Below are 20,809 nucleotides of genomic sequence, written 5' to 3'. Positions count from 1 at the left end.
CTAAAGAAACAGCGGAGATGATCAGCACCTAGCTGGTCCTGGGCTTACGGGTAATTCTTTTCTGGAATTTATTGATTATTAATCGATTATTGATTACCTATTCTTGGCTATCGTTTGGCTATCACAAGGTATTGGCCGCGTATTTGCGCTAGGGCACTACCAAGTCATCCTCAGCATTTTCCAGAATTTATTGATTATTGATCGATAAATTGATTAGCTATCGATTGGCTAACGACTGGTTATCGCAAGGTGAAGCGAGGCGCAGCTATGCGCACGTGACGTCATCGCTAGGCGAGTTTCTGCGAACGCTACGCGGGGAAACGAAAAGCTGAAACAGCTCCGCTGTTAAAAGAAGCGTTGAGAGATATGCCCTGCGCTCTCTTGCTCCAGCATGTTTGAATGATTTTGACGTTACCGTGATCCCGAACATTTCTGCAATCTTTCGGCACGCTCGACAAGTAGCCGCAACTGTGCAAAGGCCACATTACGTCTCGCTTATTGAGTGAAGTTCGACAGCCTTTTGCCGCTCATGTTCTGTTCAAACACACGCAACAGACGCGAGACGTTGTCCTGTGCTTTTCTTTGCTCTATTTTCGCCCATTGATAATAAGGCCGGGTTACCAGTTTAAGGCGGTTCCAGGATTTTAGCACAGCACTATAGACTACCAAAGGTCGTAGGTTTGGTCCCAATGGCTCGGTTCTTTCGTCTCATGCACAGTATGAAATGTCACAATAATGTTTTCGCATAGGTTGCCAAAAGCTAAATTTTCTCGGTTGACCAAGGTGCTTGCTGCTCCTGGGATCCAAAGACAGCAGATTCGCTTCAGGCTTGTCGAAAACTCTTTCTTCCGCCGTCTGTTGTGCTTCATCATAAGGAAAATGACAGTCTACCCATATTTTGACTCAAGTTAACCGAACTGGAATAAGGAACATTATTATATCGTTTCTCACGACAGTTAGAACATAACGAGGCAACCATATATTACTTGTAACACTATACCATAATATAGTCCGAGTCTTAAAAGGTGTAGTTCACGATGTTTTGGCTCATATAAGGGTAGTTATTAAGCTATGGACTGCTAGAAATGACCTTTCTCAGCTGTTTCCTCATCGGGGAGGGGTGTCATCACGAAGGGCGGCTGCTTTTCACTACAGGCAACAGACGTGTGTTAGCCCGAGGGCATGATGGAATCTGTATCCTGCGCAAGCTCTTGCTCCAGACAGGAGAACCCAAAATAATACTGATGATGAACCAAGGGCAGTGTTTCCATGACAGTTGCTCTTTTTTGATTAGGACTTTTGTCGTCATCATCATCAGCCTATTATTATGTCTACTGAGCACGAAGGCCTCGCCCAGTGATCTCCAATCACCCCAGTTCTGCGCTACAGCTTCTTTCAAATGATGCCGGAAATTTCTTAGCCTCATCACACCACCTGATTCCCTGCCGCCCTCGACTGCGCTTCCATTCCCTTGTCAGCCATGCCGTAACTTTAACAGACGGTCGGCTATCTGGCCTTGGCATTACATGGCCTGCTCAGCTGCATTTCCCGCTCTTAATGTCAACTAGAATATCGGCTATCTCTCTAATCCACACCGCCGTCTTCCAGTCTCTTAAGCTTTACCCCTAACAGTTTATTGCGATAGCAATTATATGGACACTGCAACCAGATTTCTGCCGTCGGCGTCGTCGTCGCCGTCGCCGTGAGGTTCCCTATAGATAAAATCTTCGCCGCGCGCCGTATGCCCAAGCGGAAGCGTGCGGGGACGCGCGCTATCACGGAGAGCGAACGCACTCAATCTCCCACGCGCAAGCAAGGAAGCCGGAACCCAGTGCCGGAGGGAGCGGGGGGGGGGGGGGGGGAGGGGGGGGCGCACTTCTACTCTGCCAACAACCGCGCTCGTCGCTCGCCCGCACCGTCTCCTATCTCCACACGGCTCTGACCTTTATGCGCCATGCATTCGCCGCTCAGTTTCCGTTGAAGCGATAGACTGCACGTACCTTCGCCGCTGCGGCGTATCCGCTTGCTGCCTGACTTTTGACGGTCGTTGTCTGCAGTCATTCAGTGTGATCTATTCATGTTTGTTCGCGCTCACACCACGCTTGTTCATTCAGTTAGTAATAGTCGGGCCACATTTTCCAACGCACGCTACACATGCAATGCTGCCCGGATCGGCAGTGCAGCGCTACAGGTGTGTCCCTTCGCACGCGCTGCCCACGGGAAGCGCTTCTCATCAACACCACCATTTCACACGCGCCTTCTCGTGGTCATCGAGTCTCTCTTCATGTCGGCATACTTACGCCGCAGCGCACCTGCTTACTTAATCAGCTCATGTTTACAATTCATATTGCTACCAAAGCCGCTCACCTTACTTCGTATGACATTGCTGTGTTGCTATCGCATTCATTGCTTCGCCCTTAGGGCGAAACTGTGACATTTTTTCGTTCCATCGCTCGTTGCGCGGTTCTTAACTTCTCAAGCTTCTTTGTTACCCTCCTAATAAAAAAAAGCAACTGTTATGAAAACACTGCCCTTGGTTCATCGTCAGTATTATTTTGGGTTCTCCCTTCTAGAGCAAAAAGCTTGCACAGGATGCAGATTCCACCATACCCTCGGGCTAACACTCGCCCGAGGGTATGGTGGATTTTCATCACTCGCCTGTGATGAAAAGCAGCCACCCTTCTTGATGACAACCCTCCCCGATGAGGAAAAGGTCAGGCAAGTCATTTCCATCTGCCCGTAGCTTAATACGTATACCACTATATGCGCCTTTATGTTAGAACTATTGTGCAATGTAGTGATTGTACAGTTTCTTTTTCGGGGATAGCGGTAAGTTGACGGTCATGATTTGAAAATGCATGCTGTTTGCGCTCCAACGTCCTTTTATTATTCTGTAAATGTCCCTCACGCGCTCAAGGTCCTCGTTAGGACTCATGGACACAAAAATTTTGTTATTGATATCAAGAAGAGCTGAAATTTGGGCTAATTGGTACAGGTTCATCGTTACGACGTAATGTGCGCCTAACAGAACACACAAAGGAAGGAGACGGGCAACGGTGCTAATCGCTACTGAAATATTTTATTAAAATGGCGCAAATAAATAGTTGTAAACAGTTCCTACGCATTTAAAAGAAAGACAGATAGCAAATGACTGAGGGGGAGCAAAATGCAACACTGATCGCGTGCCTTCTAAAAGGTCGATATCCTTGGCGGACAAAACAACAGACGAGCAAGTAACCCAGTTATGAGAGTTCTGGAGGATATGGTAACTTCTATAACTTCTCAGGTACTATTACTTCTGTGCCGGAACATATTTGTCTTGTCGAACAACGGCGAGCTGTCAACTGGCAAGTGGATTTAGCTATCTTGCTGAGATTGCTCCCCCTCCGCCATTCCTTGCCTGTTCTTTTTTTTTTTAGTATACGCGATGACTATTTACAAGTTTTTATTTATGTAGTTTTAATAAGGCCTTTTAGTTGCTATCAGCGCCGTTTTTCGTCCTCTTTCCTTTTGTGTGTTCTGTCTGGCGCACATTATGCCACGATGCACTATTGAAAGTAATTTCGTCCGTTTGTTGCATAAGCCCCAAACCACCTTCTGGTACAGAAGGAACGCCGCAGTCAACGCCTACGAATTTATTTCGATCATGTGGCGTTTGGTCGTGCGGAATGTAACGTAAGACGATGTCTTACGCCGTAGTACTTAGTCATGTCTTAACACCTGCATCTAGCATTTTTGTGATCACATTTGTGCAAAAGAAAATAAATCCGTCACCCTTATTCAGAACTGAAAACAAATATTTACTTGCAGATTTTGATTATGCGAAAAATTATAAAACGAAGTAAATGAAAGCACCGAAAGCTTGAGGTGGCACCGTCTGTACTTTGTGGCACACCGCGTACAAAAGCCGTGCAGTTAAGAGTAAACATTCGAGATTGCACCTAGTAGGTACAGTTTCAGAGACAAATAGTACAATATGGAAACACTGATTGGCCTCTATCACTATAAGCGTGAATCAGTAAACTTAATTTGATTATGTCGAGGGACCAAACAGAAGAAACCATGCGCATGAAAAGAACGACCTGCCATCATCCGCACGCGCTTCTTCGGCAGGCACCTGGTGCAGTCGTTCTCAAGGCTTCCATACTACATGTGCTTCACCTTCGACTGGAGGGGCAGCAACAGTCTGGTCAACTTTAAAGAGGACCCGCTCACGTACGGTGGGTCTATTACTCATATTTTCATCAATGTTCCCCTTCCGGTCGCTTAATGTCACTTTCTTATCCACACCGCTTTTGTTGAACCACTCATGAATAAATAACGTGATGCGCGTGATAAGTTATTCTATTCGGCAAATTAGTATGTCAGTAAGCGCCTAAGCCCAAATATTCAGTTCATAGCTATATGCTTGTTATGTCAAAAAATAATAAGAAGAAAAATAGAAGAAAAAAATTACTCCATCTCCCGCTAAAGGGAACCATGTGGGGATGCGAAGCAGCGGGGAGATGGTTAGCTTGAGCGGGAGAAGGTTTCGCGGCAGTGGCCCGAGCGCTCATCGCGGCGCTGCACAGGAGAGAGAATGGGGCGCGCGCGCTCCGTCATTTTCATACCGCGGAACTACCGTGGCGCCCCCAGCGGAGTATGCAGCTGTCGCACCACCTGTCGTGCGCGCCGCTCCGGATTCCTAGAGGAGAGAAAGGGGGGAGCGTAGGAGCGGAGAGAGAGGGGGAGGGGACGCGCATGCGCTGTGGGGGTGTGGGACGCCGCGGGAGGGACGGACAGCGCCGCCGGCAAGAAATGCTTCGCATTTAAAGAAATAACCTTAAGCAATGCAGTTGTAGGATCTGTAAAAGGCGGAGCAATAATGTGTACTGTGAAAGCTATATCGCATCGCAGAAAGAATGCATCGCCGCGCGCAATAGGTACGCAGGCAACTTGGTACATGCTAGTTAGCCTGGACATCCTGCGTATCAAAAAAATTAAAAAATATCAGGTCTATTTCTTATCCGTCTATCAGAAGTATTTATCGACAGCTTTCGTAAAACCGGCATAGTCTCGCTTAATCAGCAGTGCGATTCACTCTCTTCAACTAAACTTGTTAGATAGTGGCCCTGGCATTTTAACACAATTATATCATGCTACAAAATACCGCGGTTATATATTTTAGGTAGCAATGACCATAAGTAAATTACCCGTTGACTCATTATTGTTGTATGATCAAACGTGGTTATTAAATATTTGAAGTGATGACTCGGTTTCTTTGATATGCGAAGGGTGGGGGAGGGGGGGGGGTGCTACGTAGCTGTGCTTTGCAAGTGTTCCACCTGCAACTGCATAATTGTTTGTTTTTTGCCTTAAATTGTTATCGCAATCATAAAATTCCCTCCTTTGGGTCGTTCTATTTTCTTGCACCGGATTTTCTGCATTAATATGTAGGGGTGATGTTCATGTGAATACGTAAATTCCCATTTTGTATACTACGTATGCGTCAAGAAAATCATTTGAACCTAATTCTAGCAGTCCAATGGGTGAAATACAATGTGATGAACAGAAGGTTGAGCTGCAACCTCGCTTTCCGCTGCTGTCGCGCAGAGATGAGCATGATCGTGCTCTGGTATCCCGACCGATCTCCACGGCTCTCCCAATACGAGATGGACATGACCTTCCACCACGTCGACAGCATCAGCGCTGCCACCAAGCACACACTGCTGCTCAGGCCGTCGGGCAGCTACGAGTACAGCCTGCAACAGGTGATGCCCCCTGGCGGCGCTTGCAACAAGCGCTGTCAGGTATGGTGGAGGAGCTCTGTGGTCTCTGGAGCGGAAGTTCTCTCGTTCGCTCATAAACCAAATAGGCGAGCCAGAAACGAAAGCAGAGAAGCACTGCTCCTATGCGAACGTTTTTTTTTTTTTAATTACTTGTCACGTGTATTGCAGTCTGATAAGGAAGTTGACAGAGAAATTCAGGAAGTGGAAAATAGCGGTTCACTGGTTGACGGAGACGTGCGAGATGTAAGTTGATGAACAGCGTCCGAAGTGTTGAGCATTTGGATGAGCAAAAATAGCTGTCCTAAGAAATATTTCTTAAACTCTAGAGTTTAGTAACATCACACACACGCGCGTGCACACGCACGCACGCACACAGGCTCACTCCATCAAGCTACTTTATCGCAGCAAAATTTTGAGCTGCCGTAGCTGTTCCTCTGGATCGAGCCGTGAGAGCCCAATGTCGAACCCTACGTTGTGCCGATACAAAACAACTCTACCGTTTTTCTTTTTTTTTTTTCGTGCCCATACTTGAAGCTATTTAAGTGACATAATGTACTAAAAAAAGTCTGACCGAAGAGGGAATTGTAAAAAGGATATTTTGCGTCTAAATTAGGACCCACCGGATCAAGAAAAATTATTCACAAACATCTAAGCTAAAGAGAAGCGCCAACTCCAGCACAACGGATAGCACTTTCTCTGCCGCTTCGTCCCTAGCTCAAAGGATGGCGCCAGCGCGCCTCGATGCTGCTTGCGGAAGCAGAGCAGTAAAAGAGCGCCATCCAATTTCTTGCTATCTATTCGACGGTTCCTCCTGACAGCGATTAAACGCGAAAAGAAAGATAATGATCGTAGTGCCAAGCAAGGAGATCCTTGCAAGAGGGGGGCGAATAGCCGCTGACCCACTTTCTCGCATTCCAGTCAGTGCACAGGCAGCTCCTTTATCGCCCATGCGACGAGACTTCGGCGAGAGCGCATTGACTGCAGTGCTGCAAGGCCGCCGAGTGTCAGAGCATTGCTGCCGGTATTGCACGAGTGAGCGGCCTGGGGTGTGAAAGGAAATATACAGCAAAACGAAGCGGTCTAAGCGTTCTGAACGAACTCGATTAGAAAGGGGAAGCGGTAACGAGACAAAAGAAGAGGAAATACAAGGTCAGCTTACAACCTTTGTCGGAATTACCGAAACCGCTCAGTGCCTGCACGCGCATGGCTGTCGTCGAGTTCTCCGGTTAACCCACCCAACCACGACGAGATTCCATCAGCACCAATGCCGAAAGGCGACGCGTACGCGCTGCTCGCGGCTAGCTTGTCTGAATCAGCAGGCTTTATACTATTGTTGTCTGTAGCGCAGTAAGGAAGGTATGAACAAAATGTTTGCGCATTTCTTTAAAAGATCTGTCAAGTTTAATATTCAGGGCACTTGGAGTATGTGGAAAAACGAATGCATTTATCTCATTGATTTAATGTGGCTGCAGTCACGCCTAACGAAATCTTTCACTCATTCTCATTTAAGTTTGATTTTTTAGGGGTGTTGGGCTGGGGCGAGTAACCTTAAGTTCAGTGCGGGTCTTTAAAGAACGCAACTTTACGCTGCGAAAGAGAGAGAAAGGTGTCAGTAAAGGGACACTAAGTAGAAAAATAAGTTGATCTGTACTAGTAAAGTATATCCGCTCTACAGTAGCAAAAATTAAAAAAAAAAGACAGAACAAGAAAAACGACAACTATCTGTCCTTGAGAGGAGGCTCGATGAGCCAGAAAAGATGCGAGAGCGAGAGGCGACGCCGCTATGGTGTTCCCGCATCGGCTCAGCATGACGACACACATCTTCACAGCTTCGGGTGAGGCCTAGTTGATTTCTTATCAATAAAGTGGGCTGCATTGTATTCTAAAACGAGCAAAGGCGGAACTGAATAAATTTCGAAAACTTCTTTACTGCGCCACAATTTTCCAAATATGAAAAAAAAATATATTTAGAAATCCACGACGTCACATTGACGTACCGGCACGGGGGTCTCGGAACCAAATTAAAAAGAGAAGGAACTTCGATCTTCATTTTCTGTTCTAAAGAACAGCCTATATTATAAGCAGTATGGGCAGATCAAGTGTTTCTCTTCAGTGTCACTTTAATGGCAGCTGGAGAAGTGTGCCACGCTGCGAGCCTTTACTCCTCACGTGCATGGTGCGACAGAACCAACGACACGTGCCACAAGAACGCAACCATAACAAAAGCAACACTGATCCACGCTCAAGGCTATCTACAAGGTTTCGTTATGGCCCTATTCCCGCAGAAGGACCAAGAACGATGTCGCTGCGCACAAGTAGCGAACGCAGGGTAAATAGGGGCGACAGTTACACATGACTCTTCTGGCTGATCCTACTGGCACACTGGCTCTCAAATTTCACCCAGATGTGGTTTTCTACGGTGGATTAATTTTTTTGTTATTATTACTTGCCTGTTTTACTTTACTAATTATTACTTGCCTGTTTAGTTGAGAACTAATCGGAAGACCGTACCGCCTGCGGCAATCCACACAAAAAGGACAGAATTACCGAAACAGAACTATGGCGCCCGTCTGTCACTGTGACAGCGAAGCAAGGCACACGCCGCATTTCGTTGACCGCAGCCTGAGGATGACAGGCGGTTGCCTCCCCGCAAATGTATACATTTCTTGTACGTCATCGTTGCAGTCAAACCGTTCTGCTTTATTTAGTACGAACCAGGCAGGTAATTCATTGACCCACCACGAAATGCTAGCTCTGGGTGAAAATTGTGCGTGAACAAAGCAGGCATTTTATTGGTAAATGTCATATGTACTTGATGCCCTATTACAAGTCATACATGTCAGCAGATCAAGAAGCTAGCCCGCGTGTCGAGACATAGGCTTACGTAGCCCTCAAGAACACACTGTGAAAAGTGTAGCGGTTGTAGACAACACGGGACACACGATCTATAGAGCGCCACGGGTTACGCGCATTCGTCTGTCTTACAATCGTAACTTACAACGAAAATGATTTCACTGTGTGCACCACATACAGTTTCTTGCGGGACAAAAAAAAGCATATTCGTCCCGTTCTTTGTCATCACCTTTTTTCGTGCAATGTGAAACCCCTACGGAACACCTACCTTCCTTTTACATCCGCGATTTGTCGGCTCTGTGTGTGTCTTTATTTCGTCTTGTTTCGCACTACCCTGAAAGCATGATTTAATGTTCCGTATTAGTAATTTTTGTTTGCTTTGCAATCATGCTTAATTTTTCATTCTTTGATGTTGCTCATATCGAGCTGCCCAAGCAATATTCGTAACGCGTTTTTACAGGAATATACAATTTCGTTTTGTTTAGTAACTGCACACCGATGGTAAAATTTCGTTATGAGACATGGTGATGCCAGAGTAAACTTGACTGAAAACAACTTGACGTTCATTTTAAGGAACGCAAACCAGCTGCGCTTACTAATCCTTTGTTTTCGTTTTCAGAGGATGCTCAAGAGGCTGGAGTTCCCGTACGACACCAACTGCGTGGATTATGGAAAATTGGAAAAGCTGGCTCACTATCCAGCCTATCACACTCAGGAAGTATGCGCACGGTTATTGGTGCCCAAGGGCATTTGCTGATGGGCCGAACAATGGAATGATGTGAGGCAGAGATCAGCAAGTACATAATGTGTCAGTGTGTGCATCAACTATAACACCGTACGGCGTTGAGCCAGCCTTGGGGGTAAGAACATGTAATGTGTTGCTGGCATTTGAGAATAAGCTATCGGTGAGTAATATATGACCTTACAACTTGAGTGTACACTAAACATAGCTCTTAGTGGCCACAAAAAATCACTTACAGCAGGCCAAGGTGATGTGTCAAGAATTTTGGCAGACGTATATTTAAAGGGCCACTAACGAGAAAAGTAGGTTGAGCGACATTAGTAAACAGCCCTTCTATACTTTATAATCACTCTTACCAGGATGAGCCATAAACTGTCAGTTAAAACAAACTACGCTCTGTTTGTGACGTATGGATGGTACCATTTTGTTCTGTGCTTATGTGTTTGTCTGAATACTTATGTGCATTGTACTTACGTTACACTGCTGTGATTCTCCGCATTGCCTGTTTCTTTTCTTTTTCTATACAAAAGAATGGATGGAAGAATAGTTCGTGTCTTCCATTTCGGTAGTGCAATGTATCCGCACAAGTTTTTAATGTTTTAGTGATCACATAACGTTTACGTTGTTAGTAGATGTATTTCTGGTTCCTTCTGCTGTATGGCTTGCGAAGGGGGCCCGAACCTCTTTCAGGTGAATTAATTTTCCTTTTTAGTTAGGGCCTTCCTAAATTTACCATGGAAATAAATTGAACTCAACTCAGAAAATAAGTATCATCGGTGAAGAAATGGAAGAGTTCCTAACGATCGGGTGCTATTCAGACGGCTAACTCCACCAATTACAGGCTTGTCGTTGATGGGTCAACGAATTCTCGCAAAGAAACTGAGGTTCATGAGTGCATCACTGGGTTTTAGGAAGACATCTTTCAAGATTCCTACATCGTGTCCCTACTACCAAGAACCTCCAGAACCGACTATGTTCCTAACGGATCCAAGCGTCGTGCAAAACATTTTCTTTTTGTTTCATAACAGCAGGACTAACCTCAAGGATTAACTTACCATCTAAACAATGGCTGGTAGCTTTCGTAAATACTGTAAGAAGATTACCAACGCTTCCTTCGCATTGCGGGAAACCGCAATGCGGAGAATGCATGAAAAGAAAAGTTGACAACTGCCTGAAAATAGCATAAAAATGCAAATGAAGCCCGTAAAATCTTCTCAGAATGGCAGTGATGCTGAACTAACTCACCAAGCTAGGACGAATTTCGCTTCAACAGCAAAGCGTACTTCCTGAGGGACATGTGCAGCTTGCTTCGTAGCATGGTTACTGTGACGAGTGAAAATTGCATTATTCGAACAGTGATATTATTGAGACAAGGCTGCGGCATAAGCGAGACTTCGGTCGAGAATTTCTTAGCAGCGAAAGCTACATTGTGCGACTCGTGAAAACACAGATAAAAATACAAGTTTTGGACGAGTCACAACATTGCTGCACCGATGAAACACTTTCGCTTATGCTGAGCTGAATCTATTGCATTGCACCTGCCCAATGTCCTCACAATAAACTACACATTTATCTGTGGCGTTGCATGTGTGCGTGCGTGCATCAGTGTACGTGCTGGGGGGGGGGGGGGGTAAATTCACACGGCTACTCACTGTTACTACGGATCCGTAAGGGCAACGACGCTCCGATTGCCTCGGTGTGTTGGTAGAGCAAATGCCCAAAAGAGCGTCGCTTGAGCAGGTGTAAGCTCTCTCGGCACTCCAGACAGCGCGAGTGAATTGTCAGCAGTAATGCTTGTGAGAGAGCTAAACGTCATCTTCGGCTAGTGTGTTGCATTGCTTTGTGAGAAAACACGTCCCGAACCTTAGTCGCACTGTGACTGCCTCCCGCGCGAAACTTCCACGTCTCTGTCGCCGTGCTTCGCAGACGTGCTTCGCCGACTGCGTTCGTAACGAGACGAGGCGCCACTGCGGCTGCACGCTGACCGACTATCCCTTCCGGGCCTTCCTCAACGAGACGTTCTGCGCGGGACGCCGGTCTCATGGTGGGTGATTAACAGCAGCCGTAATCTTTGTTTTGAAGAGCATATTTATCAATCTTATACGAGATCTGTTAGAAAAGTATCCGACCTTTGGCCGAAAAAAAAAAACTGGCATAACTGGAGTGTTGGAAACCTAATGCCCTCAAAGTAGTCTCCCTGGGACTCCACACACTTCTCCCAGCGGTGCTGCCATTATTCGAAACATTCCGAGAAGGCCTCTTTCGGAATGGAGTTTAGCTCAGCTGTCGTTGCAGCCATAATGTCCTCTCTTGTCTGAAATCGCGCTCCTTTCAATGGCCTCTTGATTTTGGGAAACAGACAGAAGTCGCAGGGGGCCATATCAGGAGAGTAAGGAGCCCGTTGAACTACAGGAGTCTGATTTTTTGCCAAGAAAGTCTGAATCAAGTGCGAGGAATGTGCAGGAACATTGTCGTGATGGATGCGGCCAATTTCCTGTTGACCACAACTCCGGTGTCTTGCGCCGCACAGCATCACGTAGGCGACGGAGGACATCCCTGTAGTGATTGTTTGTCCCTGTGGTGCGTACTCATGGTGTACCATGCCGCCGAAGTTAAAGAAAGCAGTCAGCATCACTGTGACGTTGCTGCGCACTTGGCGGGCCTTCTTTGGTCTTGGTGACGTGGAATGCTTCCCCTCTGACGACTTGGATTTGGTTTCCGGGTCATACCTGTACAACCAAGACTCGTGACCAGTGATTACGTATGGTGTTCATGAAGTCGGGGTCCCAGTTTGTGGAATCCAGCATATCCTGTGAGATTTCAACACGAAGTTCCTTTTGCTCCACCGTGAGCAGCTTCGGCGCGAATTTTGCCGCAACTATCTTCATGGCCAAATCTTCGGTCGTAATGGAATGTGCAGAAAACGTGCTGATGCCCACCTCTTCAACAATTTCTCGGATAGTCACACGACGGTCCCGCATCACTACAGCGTTCACTTCGGCAATGACCTGGTCATTTCGGCATGTTGATGGCCGACCGGAGCGTGGCTCGCTCTCCACCGATGTGTGGCCGTCTTTAAACCGGTTGTACCAATCCTTAATCTGTGTGCTGTTCATAGCATCGTCACCGAAAGCCGTCTGAATCTTCCGAATGGTTTCCACTTGGCTGTCGCCCAGTTTCTGGCAAAATTTGATTCAGTAGCACTGCTCCAGTCGCTCCGTAATTTTCCTTGCAATAAAAAAACCGACGAGAGCACTGAGCACTACCTCACTCGAACGCTGCGTCCCGGCGACTGACGCTATCGGTATGCGGGAGAAAATTCGCGCATGCGCACAAAGGTTCGAGGTTGGCTGATACAAGTGCACTTGTTTCATATCCATCAGGTGTTCTAAAAAAATAACGTCGGATACTTTTCTAACACGCCTCGTATATTTCTTTCTGCGTTATATCTAATGAGTGGTTACAAATTACAACATCGTATTCTTTATCCTACAGTGTTGATATATGTTGAGTTAAGTTTGTCCTGGACATAATTTCGCCAGCATTAGTCCATATTTATAATATCTGCCTCTTGTCAGGAGTATTCCCACACGAAATGCAGACGGCGAAAGTAACCGCAATATTTAAAAAGGGTGATAGAACCATGTTGTCAAATTACAGGCCGGTGTCGGTTCTGCCAGTTTTTTTCTAAAGGCCTAGAAAAGATTATATCTTGCAGGATAATTAACTTCTTGGATAAACATAATCTGTTAATGAACCAGCAGTATGCTTTTCGCAAGTATATATCCACTCAGCTCGCTCTACTAGAGCAAAAAGAATTTATCTTAAATAATATTGAAAAAGGTCTGTTTACACTAGGGGTCTTTATAGATTTCTCGATAGCTTTTCATTCCATTAACCATGAGCTCTTGTTTTCTAACATGACATATTATGGCATTCGTGGCAGCGCCCTTGACCTCATTAAATCCTACCTAAATCACAGAAAACAGTTTGCACAAATAAACAATAAGGCATCTCAAACTTGTTCAGTTAATATTGGTGTCCCACAGGGCAGCATTTTAGGGCCCCTTCTCTTTAATATTTATGTTAACGATTTAGTGAACATTGATGGGGACTCACATTTTATAATCTATGCTGATGATACTACGTTATTTCTTTCGTCTAAAAATCCAATGATTTAGTCGCAAGGGTTAATATCGTACTGGAGAAATTATATAAGTGGTCAGTAGAAAATGGCCTATGTATTAATTCCTCAAAAACTAAAGGAGTGCTATTTCGGGCTAAAAATATGCAGGCCACTTTGCAAGAAGACCTGAGGATTAATTTCTCTACGATTGAAATCGCTGAATCTATAAAATCTCTAGGTGTACACTTTGACCAACACATGACCTGGAATAATCATACAGATTTCGTTGCAGGCAAACTGTCCCAAATTGCTGGTCTGATCTACTCACTGAACTTTCTCCCCCGTTCCGTTAAACAGTTGATATATAATTCCTTATTTATGAGCCACTTAAACTACTGTTGCCTTGTATGGGGTACGACTTCTGCAACTAACATTAAGAAGTTGTACGTACTACAAAAGAAAGCAGTTCGGGCTGTATGTAACAAGCCGTACGACTTCCCGTCTGCCTCCTTATTTCAAGAGCTTAGAACGTTGAAAATAACAAATCTTATGGAGTACCGTCTGGCAATAGCCTATAAAAGGGAACACAAAAACAATATAAGCCTTATACAGTCAATAGCCCAACTCAACAAGCGTAAAGCGTATTTATATAATCGCAATTTTTTTTATATAGTCATTACGAAATATGTTGCTCACCCTGCTGCTCGGATGTTTCTGGGTTCTTGTGACCAGTCAAGCTGCCATGAGCAGCTTTTTTCCCACTTTCCCACCACAACACTGTATTATACATGTTTTGTGGAAAGTAAACATTAATTGATTAATTAATTAATTCATTGTGTGATTTTTTGCAAGCTGAATTCAGTTACTCATAGTACAAATTGAGAGTATATGAGAGTTGGAAAGGCGATATTTCAAGATGAATATGTTATATGCTAGAAGGCGTGAAATAATTATTAGTGCACGCGAATTTTTGATCATATGTACACATATGTTGTTAGTACTGAATAGCTAATGGATAACTGAATTTCGACGGGGCGCGAAATGCAGAAAACACCCGTTTACTTGGATTTAGGGTGCACGTTAAAGAACCCCAGGTGGTCGAAATTAATCAGGAGACCCCACTATGGCGTGCCTCATAATGAGATGGTGGGTTTGGCACGTAAAACCCCATGATTTTTTTTTCGTATCTAAATACATGGGAAAGGAGAAATAGTTTTTCTCGGCAAACACTGCACCAAATGTGATGCCGTTTGTAGTATTTAGAAGAAAACGTTAAAATCTAGTGACTGCCGGTAGCGAATTTGTTTATTAAGGCCGTCAATTTTTTTAACAAGAACTGCTGAAAATCGTGAATTTGAGAAAAGTAAACTATGTAACTCAGCAATAAAAAACGATATCACGATTTATCAACTGGATCTAATAGCACATATAAAGCGTACAAATTTGATATATTATACATGACTCAAATACGCCACTAACATATGAGTAGGACTTTTGTAAAGAGCTTGTAAACAATGCAACAAATTCACGTAAGATATAAATTTATATTTGTCCGCTTTGAATGCTCTAACGGATTAAGTTGACTGGGATGCGGTATCTGTTTTTCTACAAGAGCTACAAATACGTAGCTTACCTGTATTTATACAGATAATACTACAAATACAGGTAAGCTTGTATTTGTAGCTTACCTACAAATACAAGCTTACCTTTGTATGACCCGCCGTGGTTGCTGAGTGGCTATGGTGTTGGGCTGCTGAGCACGAGGTCGCGGGATCGAATCTCGGCCACGGCAGCCGCATTTCGATGGGGGCGAAATGCGAAAACACTCGTGTACTTAGATTTAGGTGCACGTTAAAGAACCCCTAGTGGTCCAAATTTCCGGAGATCTACACTATGGCGTGCCTCATAATCAGATCGTGGTTTTGGCACGTAAAACACCATAATTTGATTTTTTTTTACTTATTTAAAAATTACTGTTAAAACTTCAGGCCTCAGTTCGAAAATTCGCTTGCAACGGTCACTAGAATTTATCTTTCTCTCTCTAACGCAACAAATTTCGAAGTGGTTATCTCAGAAAAGCGTTTCTGCGTTTTACATGCATTTGAATAGGCGGCATCGGGCCCGAGCTAAAGCTTCCTTTTAAAGGCCAACCACAACGAAATTTCTTGGGCCGCGTAAAAAGCAAGATTTAAAATATTGTAGATATAGAGCAGCCTTTTCAAGATTTTACGCTTGAAATACGAGAGGATGCGTCGCGAAACGCTTGCAAAAGTCAACGTTTTTGACACCGAAACTGAAAAAAAAAAAAAAAACTCCGCCATTACCACTCGCTGGAAGTGACGCATACGTGACTTGGAACGCACCGCTCTTCAGCAGCACCTCCGAGATCAGTCGTAGTCCACGGCTTTGATAATCTGATACGCACTGACAAATCTCGGAAGCCACGTGCTGGGACTGTCGTCGTACCCGCCAACCAGCAGGTGCACGCGTCGTCTGCCTAAATGCTGTTTGAAGGCTACTAATAGACTTTCAGTTTGCCAAAATTGTTTCAGTAGTAGATGCTGCTGCTTTATACCCAATACATCCATAGTGAAATTTCGTTGGGATTGGCCTTTAAATTAAACTCTATAGACGAAAATATTTAGGTATTTACGAACTTCAAACTGACGGACGTTCTTGCAAAGTGTACATGCGTTAATCTATAGTAGGGAAACGTTGGCGAGTTGGTGGAAGTTCATATTTGACAAACAGCAGCGCTAACTAGGCGAGGACGAAGAGGATCACAACACAAGCGTTTTTTTTTTTTTTTATCACTGTTCCCACGTCGAACACCCAGAACAATACGTCTTAGTATTTTTTTTCTCTAAACTTCTTTCCTCCGTTTTCTGCAAAACGCCCAATCCTTGGCCGGTGCCCCACGGTGGGTGTGTGCCACTTGTCCAGAGGAACAACAACAAGCGCTGTTTTCTTCGTGCCCGTGTAGTTTGTGCTGCGGTTTGTGAAAGCGTCTACAAACAACGGGGAGAAATATCGAAAGTTTAAATTTAGCTAGCTAAGGAACAGGTATTTATTTATTTATTTATTTATTTATTTATTTATTTATTTATTTATTTATTTATTTATTTATTTATTTATTTATTTATTTATTTATTTATTTATTTATTTATTTAATATACTCTCACAAGCAAGAGCATTGTAGAGGGGAGAGGTGAGTGGGTTACATATTATTGATGGCAAAAATATGGCAAGTTATACAATATAAATAATAGTGAGAGAATGATGATTCATACAAAAAGAAAGAGCTATGCGCGCATGACACCATGCTTGGTAATTTAGTTAGCAAGCGAATGTTTACAGCAGTTTATACAGCTGATAAGACTATTAACCTTACTGCGTGTAGCTGTCTAATAATCTGCCATCGCACGAAACTGCGACTTTTTTCAAAGCTGTTACAGTACACTCCTGCGCGGCGTTCGTTGGCCACGGGCCCAGTAAGTCATAGGTCTGAGAACTAACGCTATTGGCGCAGGTTTCGGTCAGTGTCTTGGGGTATCATAATGAGGGCATTCTAGAACGAGACGGTATGCGTCCGTCCGCATGGCACTGGAAACTCAGTGCTGCTAATTATGCACAAAGATGTTTTCTGTAGGCAGTGCCAAGCCGTAAGTGATCAATTAGAGTTTCTGTGCGTCTATTCAAAGTGAGTGTACATTTAATTCATAACGCAGCAATAAATCGCAGCTTCCGAAGCTATGTGGAAACCTTGTTCTTGTACATACACATAGTATTCGATATGGTTTTTAGAGTAGATCAATTTCCCATAGTGGTAAGAAAAACATCCAATCACCTATATGCATTTCGTGCGGTCGCAAGGCTACATTGCTGTTATTTATTTTATTTGTTCGGAAATTACGCAAGCCTGTTGGACGATAGGCGGCAGTGGAGAAGGATCAAACACCGAGAAACTTGGTGTATAAAAAGGATGTTGTGTTAGCAGTTAAGAACGAAAATACGTTTTAAAAGCAGCACATTAAACAGTAGAACAGGTAATATATATCAAAGATGAAACTTGCCAAAACAATTCCAAGAACGCAAAAAAGAAGGCATAAAATGTTAACAATCGCTTTTACTAAAAAGAAAGTTTGGTACCTAATATATAGGGAACTTTGTTAGGTTCAAAGGGAACGGCACAGCACCGAAATTCATGACCTGAAGTACGACAACGAGATATGGGAGGTCTATAGCGGGTACCTTACCAAAATTGCTCCGGTATTGTGCAACCTGCAACATAAAAATGTCCCGGAATCCAGTGAAAAATCATTGTGTGTTGCGCGCGGCTACCATAGCGTTGTTCCACATTTATCTCTCGCGTGTTTTCATATACTTGTGCTGCCGTGAGCGTCGCTCAAAAAGTGCTCACTTTTGTTCTCTGACGCAAGCGTGCACTTCCCGGTGGCGGCCGTCCTACGAGAAAGTCTGCTCGTCTCGCTGCAGGGTTCCGTGCCAGTGAGTGTTGAGACCTCTTGACGGGACATGTCTACTTCAGTCAAGATTAGCAAAACCTTATATTGCTCGACGGCGGCGTCTGCTCGTCGTTTTCGTCAATTCTAAGCAAATAATCCGTGCCACACGTGCACTTTCCAGGACAATTAACAAAACATCCGCGAGATCTATTGGTTCTGATAGAGCCAGCGGCACTCACGGATTTGGACGATAGTAACTGCGTGTAACGCAAGTTGATGGACCCCATGATGTGGGATCTTATTTTCGTGTGCAGGCACAGTCGATTAATCAGCCAAGCAGTTCATGCCGTCTCTCTTGCATGCACTAGATACATTGTAAAACCAAGTGACGCTTTAATAGCGGATCTGTTTAAGCCGGCGGTAAGTCCGTAACGCGTAGGAATAAAATGTGGGCCGATCCTGGCGGTAGTGCAGAAAGGATCCAAGCGCAATGGCACATACCCCTGTGAACTAGCAAAGCTGAGCCTGGTTAAGTCTAGCTAAGCATGGTTGGGACTACTTAAGCTTAGTGAGTCATCGATAGCCAATCAATCAAGCCTAGCCCAAATACGTGACCAATACCTTGCGATAGCCAATCGATAGCCAATCAACAGCCAATCGACAATCGATCAATAATCAATAAAATGCGGAATATTCTGGGGATGACTTGGTAGTGCTTAGTCTAGCCAAAATACGTGGCCAATACCTCGCGATAGCCGATCAATAGACAATCAATAGCTAATCGATAATCGATCAACAATCAATAAATTCCGGGAAATGCTGGGGATGACTTGGCAGTGCTTAGCCTAGCCCAAAAGCCTGGACTAGCTAGGTGCCCATCAGCTCCGCAGTCTCTTTAGCATTGCGCCTCCAGTGCAAGCTAGGGTAATTTTTTTTAACAGCAGGAGGTATTACTGTCGACGCGTGGACGCGCAGCCAATAAACAGTTTAGTATAGCGTGATAGCGCAGTTTACGTGCGGGACGCTATTCCATTACGCTTTGAATTTCGCACACATATAGGCACCTAAGTAATTCTATCTGTGTGTGTGTCCGGAAAATGTGAGAGGTAGCGCAATGGAAGCGAGGATCGCGTTGTATTTGTCCTTCCCAATCCCATGTCCGCCGATCTGCGGAGAAACAGACAAGCAGGGCCGTATTCTGAAACGTTCCCCTAGGCGAAATTTCTTTTTTCGCTTTCAGGGTGCGCGCTGATTGGCTGTTTTAGCAAAATTGGATGAGCTGATTGGGTGGTTGAGCCCGACGTCATTCAATTTTGCTCAACCAGCAATCAGCGCGCACCCTGAAAGCGAAAAAAGAAATTTCGCCTAGGGGAACGTTTCAGAATACGGGCCCAGTACAAGCTGTCTACCATAGCCGCCGAAATCTCCCGATCTCAGAGGCGATATGTCGTCGCGCCTAACTCCCGACTTCACCGATAGGTTGCGCCCTTGTGCCCGATAGACTGACGCCCTTGTGCAATAGTTGAAAGTAGCGCTGTCTTTCTTTCTACGTCCTCGTCCAGTTGCGCTTACACATTCTATCATGGAGCAAAGATTTCACATTTATAGAAAGTGGGGGCCACTCTATGGGTGACACCTACTGAATGTTTGAATCGTGCAGGTTTATTACGTGCTCTCATTATAATTATTGATCAAGTACTCGCCGACTTCGAAATTTCATGCTTAATACAAGGCATGTAGTTGTTTTTCCCCGGTCTCATCGGTGAACTACAGGAGGCACCGTGTTTATATTACGTTGTAGTAGGAAGCATATTGTGAGTGAAGAACGGTGTATGTTTAATCTGTGTAAGTCAATTACAACCAAATTAACTTGCTTATTCAAGTGTTCCAGAATGTCATACTGCCATTATCTGCATTGGTTCCGAGCGTTCTAAAACAACTGTACAAGACAACAACTTCAAATTCACTGATAAGGAAAATGTTCATGTGTGGCGAAACGTTCACGTTTCTGGTTTAAGTATAAGCGTTGGAAGTAATTACCGAACCCTTGTTCTTTCTTTGTTTTCATGCGTCATAAGAGGCCCCTATTTTGTTTTTCCGGTGTCCTCGGTCGAGTAAACAAGGCACCTTTTTTATAATTGGCGAAAATAATGAGATCGCTATGCGCAATTAGTAGGCAAAGTTCAAAATGTGCGGCTTAATTTCGGCCTTTGCAATAAATCACGTGTACAAGTGCTCCGAAGCCTAATGAGTGTGTGTTACGAGCGGCGCAAAATTTAGCCCGCTGCCCTGACGCAAGTGCACATGCAACCGAGATCACATTTAGCGAACACGAGGCGAACGCTATGGCAAATTAATGTGTCAAGTTAAATGCATGTCGATTGAGCACAGCCTTCGTAAAACATGTCTTTAGAAAGGGCTAGAAAGCGTTATGTGGCCATTTTACGATGTTTCTGAGTGTCCTAAAAGAACTATGCGTTACACAAATATCATCTTTTGCTAAATTAAGGAGAATGTTGTGAGTTGTACGTAGACGAAATTAAAGTGTTTTGAGCAATTACATCCTGTGCAATAAATTACGTAGTTAAGCGCTCCTTGTATATACTGAGTTTTATACGAGGCGCAAAATGTAGCACTCAGCCCTGGCATAACTAAAATTTAAAAATGATCGAATTCATCTAAAATAGGGGGACATTTATGGAAAATCTCTATGCGAAGTTAAATGCATGTGGATCTAATACTGTCTTTCAAAAAAGTTCTTATTCAAGTGTGCCGCAGTGTCACACTGCCGTTCCCGACAATATTTCCCACAATCCTAAAGCAACTGTACAGGGCACCAACTTCAATTTCAATAATC

At 44.4% G+C, this 20,809-nt stretch overlaps 2 protein-coding genes across 2 annotated transcripts in view; both read left to right on the top strand.

The window, feature by feature from the left end:
• LOC125944441 (uncharacterized) overlaps window positions 1–11,415 on the top strand; it is a 39,690-nt gene extending 28,275 nt beyond the window's left edge. Inside the window, exons 5-8 of the mRNA XM_049664941.1 lie at window positions 4,114–4,220; window positions 5,593–5,789; window positions 9,241–9,339; window positions 11,290–11,415. Coding sequence (XP_049520898.1) covers window positions 4,114–4,220; window positions 5,593–5,789; window positions 9,241–9,339; window positions 11,290–11,415 — 529 coding nt within the window. The remainder of the gene's footprint in view (window positions 1–4,113; window positions 4,221–5,592; window positions 5,790–9,240; window positions 9,340–11,289) is intronic.
• Window positions 10,747–20,809, top strand: part of LOC119445245 (uncharacterized) — a 120,487-nt gene continuing 110,424 nt past the window's right edge. Inside the window, exons 1-2 of the mRNA XM_037709566.2 lie at window positions 10,747–11,407; window positions 17,929–17,995. The gene's annotated coding sequence lies outside the window, so the exon portion shown is untranslated. The remainder of the gene's footprint in view (window positions 11,408–17,928; window positions 17,996–20,809) is intronic.

Source organism: Dermacentor silvarum, chromosome 3 (genome assembly GCF_013339745.2).
Source record: "Dermacentor silvarum isolate Dsil-2018 chromosome 3, BIME_Dsil_1.4, whole genome shotgun sequence".
NCBI classification, from domain to species: Eukaryota; Metazoa; Arthropoda; class Arachnida; order Ixodida; family Ixodidae; genus Dermacentor; species Dermacentor silvarum.
Note: the sequence above shows the minus strand (reverse complement) of the source record. Positions and strands in the feature narration are given on the sequence as shown.